This window comes from Quercus robur, chromosome 2 (assembly GCF_932294415.1).
Source record: "Quercus robur chromosome 2, dhQueRobu3.1, whole genome shotgun sequence".
NCBI lineage: Eukaryota > Viridiplantae > Streptophyta > Magnoliopsida > Fagales > Fagaceae > Quercus > Quercus robur.
In genome coordinates, this window is record NC_065535.1 from 39,611,435 (window position 1) to 39,618,133 (window position 6,699).

General features: G+C 46.7%; 1 protein-coding gene across 1 annotated transcript; it reads left to right on the forward strand.

The window, feature by feature from the left end:
- The first annotated feature begins 3,589 nt into the window (after positions 1–3,589).
- On the forward strand, positions 3,590–4,549 carry LOC126698825 (uncharacterized). Its single transcript, XM_050396311.1, has one exon. The coding sequence runs from the start codon at positions 3,590–3,592 to the stop codon at positions 4,547–4,549; it is 960 nt and encodes a 319-aa protein (XP_050252268.1).
- Positions 4,550–6,699: the final 2,150 nt, after the last annotated feature.

Below are 6,699 nucleotides of genomic sequence, written 5' to 3' on the forward strand. Positions count from 1 at the left end.
CTTAGTAGATTGGCTCCTTGAATACTGAATTCACCACTTAGGCATTGATGGGGTTTTGAGAATCTTGGTTGAAGAATTCCCTCCTCAGTTTGCTTGATCCAAACCGATTTGACCGATTATCTCTTCGGTTGGGTATGAAGATTTTAGGCTCCCCTTACTCTGGCTCTGATCATCTTCCACCCTTTTGTGCTCCTCGATACGATCCATCAACTGGTGCATATTCTGAAGGGGTCTCATGGTGAGGGACTTCCTAAGGTCCGATTGTGTAGGGAGCCCCACCTTGAAGGTTCTGACGACTACGTCCTCAAAATCCCTATCAATTTCATTATCTGTGCCTTATAGTGAAGGCGTTGGTGCAAACGATGCACTTTACGTCTAAGGTTGTACACCTCCTCGTTATGTGAGTGACAACTAATTGGGCAAGTATAAGTTTGGCCAGAATGATCTGTGTGAACAGATGGGGCCCTCTGGCTAGGGGTGTGAGCTACGTCACAGTCCTTTCTTCGTTCAAGGTTTACAAACTGGTCCCTACGCTAGGACCCCACAAATTCTTCACTACCATTGTGGGCTAAGGAACTGCTCCTTCTAGAATTAGTCATTTCAGTTATAAAAGATTGCGTGTAAGGGTATTAGGTGAAATTTCCCACAGACGGTGCCAATTGTGGCAGGCCAAAATTGGATAAGTAAGATTTCAACCTTGCACAATTAATTTATAGAGATGGGATGCCAATCAACTTTATTTACCCTTTTTAATAAGTCTATAAGGTGACATTGAAATGGATGTTCAATATATATAAGCTAGGCAAAGCAAAACAACATATGTCTGGGATTTATACAACAATGCTCCTTGGTTTTAGGCCGAGGTGAAGGTTAACACTTGTTCTTAAACTACAATATTCTCTCTCTTTCTCTTTCTTCTTTTGCTTTGATTCTTGATCCCCCTTTTGTAGGGATCTCTTTCCTTTATATTGTCATCCAAATTGCATCCTGGCCTTCCACTTGGAGGGCCAAGGATTTTTCTTCAGATACTTGTCCCATTAAGGCCTTAGTAGAAGGTTTCTCTGTTAGGTTGTGAGCTGTGATGACACTATTCAAGGGTCATTCCACCATTAATGCGGCTAGCTAAGTGGGTACAGAGCATTGAATGCGGAGGTGATGGATGCTTTATTTGTACCCTTCATCCACTCAATGACACACCTTCCTTCCTTCCCTCGGTCATGTGTCTGGTGGTCTTCATGGCTAGACCTCGGCCCTTCCAGGAATGTATTAGTATCCTCGGGTTCCTCAGGCATGTCGATCTTCTCAAGTTTTGTGATTGCATTATCATGTTTGCTTCGAGGATTCCTTGACAAAACCTTCCAAGATGTGCCCCTTTTGTCATGATCTCTTCCCGTTTATTCTTGTCCTTGGTTTGCATGCTCTTGTCCTTGGTTTCTCGACCTCCCACAATATATATATATATATATATATATCTAAAAATAAGGGTCATTTTCTATGGCTTTGTTAACAACACCCTCTTCTTGAACTCCTCCGATGGCTTTCTATCAATATCTCACAGCTAGGACCACCCTATATGGCAATGCGTGTGTATGGAAAGAAGGGAAACAAGTGGTGTCCCTTAAAAAAAAACATGCACAGTGGGAGTGAATTATGACAATGAGCCATTTTAATCACGGTTCGAGACTCGCTACCAATCATTGGGTTTTTCTAGGCATGATTAGTCACCTGTTTCTTTTTGATTTTATTGTCAAGCTTTGGTTAAGAAAAAATCAATTTTTTTCTAATCTAAAAGGATGGCAAAAAAATCTTGATTCATGGATTTGGAAGTTTGATTATGCGTGGGGAAGGTGTAGTAGAAATAATCAATTCCCTTTCAAGGATCATTTCTCTTGGGTCACCTACTCCTTATACAAGATTTTTTTTTTTTATTTTATTTTTTTATTTTTTTTTTTATAATTCTTTTGCCATTAGGCATTTTACTCCACCCTTTATATCTTTTCTTAAGTTCCTTTTGCAAGAACACTAACTCGGCCACAGGTTCCTTAGCTCCCTTAAGGCCCACAATCCAGTTCCAAGTATTGGGCTTTCCTTATTGTAATATTTTGGACCTCAACACATTGCATGTTCATCTCATCCAATCATGTTCATTGAAGGGGCAAAAATTAGCTCGGTGGACTTTCACGACTTTGGGCCCGATGGATCCGAACCCATAGGCCGGCAATGGTAGAGCCCAGTAGCCCAGAGTAGTTCCATACTCTTGGCGCGCACGTGTGGTCTCCAAGAAAACTAGAAACCTAGCGCAAGGAACATTCCGGAAAATACGCGCGCTGATCCCCTCTACAAGGAAATGTCTTGTCCATCACGTTTGGGATTGCTCAAGGGGATTCCTATAAGGAAAAGACTTCTAGTCCAAGGAAGAGAAGCCGACTTTCTTTTACTATAAAAGCTTCAATACCCTCTCAATTCAAGGTACGCATAATTTACCCTCTCTAGCACTCTAGAGTTGAGAATAGTTCTAATTTGACCGTCGGAGGGTATTTGGTCGACACCACACCGGTGCCCACGGCGAGATCACTTTTCTTCTTGCAAGTTGCTAGCGGGAGCGAGCATGGATTGTGTTGCTCACTGGTGATATTACGGCATCATCAGTTGGCGCCGTCTGTGGGAAAGCGAAAAGTTTAAGCAGATCATCGCCTCCCGGACATAAGAGTCGCATGGTACTCACTCGCTCGATGGCTACCACCAACAATGCTCAAGAAGACGAACCACCGAGATCTACTGCATTAGAAAGGCAGGTCCAAACACTCATGACAGCAGTAGAATGACTCACAAAGTAGAACCACGATCTGGAGGAGCAGCTACGACAAAGGGATGTAGGACCCAACCTTCAGGAGCAAAACCAGGAAGGTAACAGTGCCGAGCGAAGCCTGAAGGCAGCAATGCCCCAAGCCGACCAGAGCGGCAAAACGTGAGCCTTCCGTCTCTCATGGATTTTGCCCCCCCACCTATCGTCGCCGAGATGCAAGCGATGAAGGAGCAGATGGAGGTCATGATGAACGCCCTCAAGGGGCGAGTATCTTCTGATCTCGACGATTTGGTGAACAGGACCAACTCACCATTCACCGTGTCCGTCAACTCATTCCCCTTGCCACAAAAGTTCCGGATGCCGCAGATCGAAAGTTACGACTGGGTCAAGGATCCACTCGATCATCTAGAGACCTTCAAGACCCTGATGCACCTTCAAGGCGTACCAGACGAGATCATGTGCAGGGCGTTCCCAACCACGCTGAAGGGGCCTGCGAGGGTCTAGTTCAGTAGGTTGACACCAAACTCCATCAATACTTTCAAGGAGTTGAGTGCCCTGTTCACCTCACACTTTATAGGCGGTCATCAATACAAAAAGTCCACCGCTTGCTTAATGAACATCAAGCAGCGAGAAGACGAGACGCTACGAGCCTATATAACTTGTTTCAACAAAGAAGCCCTTTCGATTGATGAAGCTGACGATAAAATACTCGTAGCCGCGTTCACTAGCGGGCTACAGAAGGGTAAGTTCTTGTTTTCCCTATACAAGAATGACCCAAAAACAATGACGGACGTCCTCTACAGGGCTACCAAGTACATGAATGCAGAAGATGCGTTGCTGGCCCGCGAGGAAAGGCCTAAGAAGAGGGAAAGACAGGAAGACACGAGACAAGACAGGGGGCGAAAGGCTGCTAAAACCGGGGACCAACGTGATGAAAAGCGCTCCAGACCACCCACTGGAAGGTTCACCAATTTCACCCCGTTAACTGCCCCAATCGACCAAGTATTGTTGCAAATCAAAGATGAAGGAGCATTGACTTTCCCTGGAAAGTTGAAGGGAGACCCTAACAAAAGACCAAGAGACAAGTATTGCCGCTTTCACCGGGACCACGGTCACGACACAGCTAACTGCTACGACTTGAAGCAGCAGATTGAGTCCCTAATCAGGCAGGGGAAACTACAGAGGTTCGTCAGCAGGGAAAGAACTGATACGCAGGAAGAACAGGCTCCACGAAGGGAGAACGACCGCCCTAGACCACCCGTAAAAGACATACGAATGATCGTAGGGGGCACAACTGCAGCCGGATCTTCTAAGAAAGCCCGCAAGACCTACCTCAGGATGGTCCATAGCGTCCAACTCACAGGATCAGTACCAAAGATGTCGCGGCTAGATAACCCCGTCATAAACATTTCGGAGGATGACGCTCGGAGACTTCACCATCCTTATGACGACGCGCTAGTAGTTAGCCTGCAGATTGGGAATTATAATATGCACCGGGTCCTCGTCGACAACGGCAGCTCAGTAGACATCCTGTACTATCCAGCATTCCAGCAGATGAGGATCGACAAGGAATGGTTGTCCCCAACAAACGCCCCACTCGTAGGATTTGGGGGTACGAAGGTCTTCCCATTGGGCGCGATAACGCTAGCTGTGACAGCAGGTGACTATCCTCAGCAGATCACTAAGGAGATAACGTTCCTCGTAGTCGACTGCTCATCTGCTTACAACGCCATCCTCGGGTGACCCACTCTCAATTCCTGGAAGGCGGTAACCTCCACATACCACCTAATGATTAAATTCCCGACGGAATATGGGGTAGGAGAACTGCGGGGGAATCAAGTAGCAGCACGAGAATGCTACATCGCCATGTTAGAAATGGAGGATCCACAGTAGACAATGTGCATCGGGAAACAGCGAGCATTAGCAGAGCTGGTTGAAGAGTTAGAAGAAGTAAGACTTGACGACACATGGCCTGAACGAACGACTAAGATTGGCACACTTGCTAGTTGGCCCGTACGCCAGACGATCACAACTTTCCTAAGAAATAACCAAGACATATTTGCCTGGAATCATGAAGACATGCCGAGAATTGACCCATCGGTCATGGTCCACAAGTTGAATGTGTCGCCCTCCTTCCCTCCAGTCCGGCAAAAGAGACGAGTCTTCGCTCGGGAACGGGATAGGGCGATAGCCGAGGAAGTTCGGAAGTTACTGGAGGCAGGTTTCATCCGGGAAGTATATTATCCTGACTGGCTGGCGAATGTAGTTATGGTTAAGAAAGCCAACGGAAGTTGGAGGATGTGCATAGATTTCACAAACCTCAACAAGGCTTGTCCCAAAGACAGCTACCCGCTCCCACGGATAGATACCCTTGTGGATTCGACTACAAGACACCAGCTCCTCAGCTTCATGGACGCTTTCTCTGGCTACAACCAGATCAGGATGGACGAATCCGATTAGGAGAAGACCTCTTTCATCACAAGCCAGGGATTATTCTGCTACAAGGTGATGCTTTTGGACTCAAAAACGCTGGAGCGACATACCAAAGGCTAATGAACAAGATGTTTTCACATCAGATTGGCAGGAACGTTCAGGTTTATGTTGACAACATGTTGGTTAAAAGCGTGTAGGAAGAAGATCACCTAGACAACCTCAGAGAAACATTCGATACGCTTCGATCGTTCAATATGAAGCTGAATCCGAACAAGTGTGCGTTTGGAGTAACTGCGGGAAAATTCTTGGGTTACATGGTATCCCAAAGAGGAATAGAGGTCAACCCGGAGAAAGTACGGGCGATAATGGAGTTGGAACCACCAAGGACAGTCAAGGAGGTCCAAAGTTTAAATGGGAAGATCGCAGCACTAAACAAGTTCGTCTTAAGGGCGACGGATAGGTGTTTGCCATTCTTCAGAACTCTAAGAAAGTCATTTAAGTGGACGGATGAATGTCAAATGGCTTTCCACGACTTGAAGACCTATCTATCGTCTCCACCGCTGCTCAGTCCGTCCATACACAGAGAGGAGCTCTACCTTTATTTGGCAGTCTCGAGTGCTGCTGTAAGCGCAGCCTTGGTAAGGGAAGAGGACGGTATACAGAAACCCGTCTACTTTACCAGCCGTGTGCTCCGAGGAGCAGAAGAGAGGTACCCTCAGTTGGAGAAGTTGGCTTTCGCATTAGTAATGGCTGCACGGAGACTTAAACCATACTTCCAGGCGCATACAATCATTGTCTTAACGGACAAGTCGCTGAGAAAATCCATGCATAGCCCAGAAGCAGCAGGAAGGATGGCCTTGTGGGTGATAGAGCTAAGCGAGTTTGACATCCAGTATTGCCCGCGGATGGCCATAAAAGGACAGGCAATAGCTGACTTCATCGCCGAGTTCACGCTCGGGGAGGACCAGTTGGTAAAAGAGAAGGAACAGTGGAGTATCCACAGAGATGGATCCTCAAACAGACGAGCCGGAGGAGCCGGAGTAGTGATAAAAACTCCGCAGGGGGACACGATACAGTGCATGATTCGACTGGATTTCCCAACAACTAACAACGAGGCAGAATATGAAGCTCTGGTCGCGGGGCTAGACCTTGCGAGGGCCGCGGGTGCAAAAAGCATAATTGTCCACTGCGATTCACAAGTGGTCACAAGTCAGATCAATGGCAACTACGAGTGCAAGAACGATAGAATGAAGAGGTATCTGGAAGAAGTGAGGTACTGAATCAACAGCCTCGAAGTCGAATTCATTCAGGTCCCAAGAGAAGAGAACGAATGGGCTGACCAACTAGCAAAAGCTGCATCAGCCGAAGTCATGCTGGTTCCCGAACAGGTATAATCAATATCTTCACTTATCGATGACGGGACTAATATGCAAGTGGTGAGCTCTGAACATAACTGGACC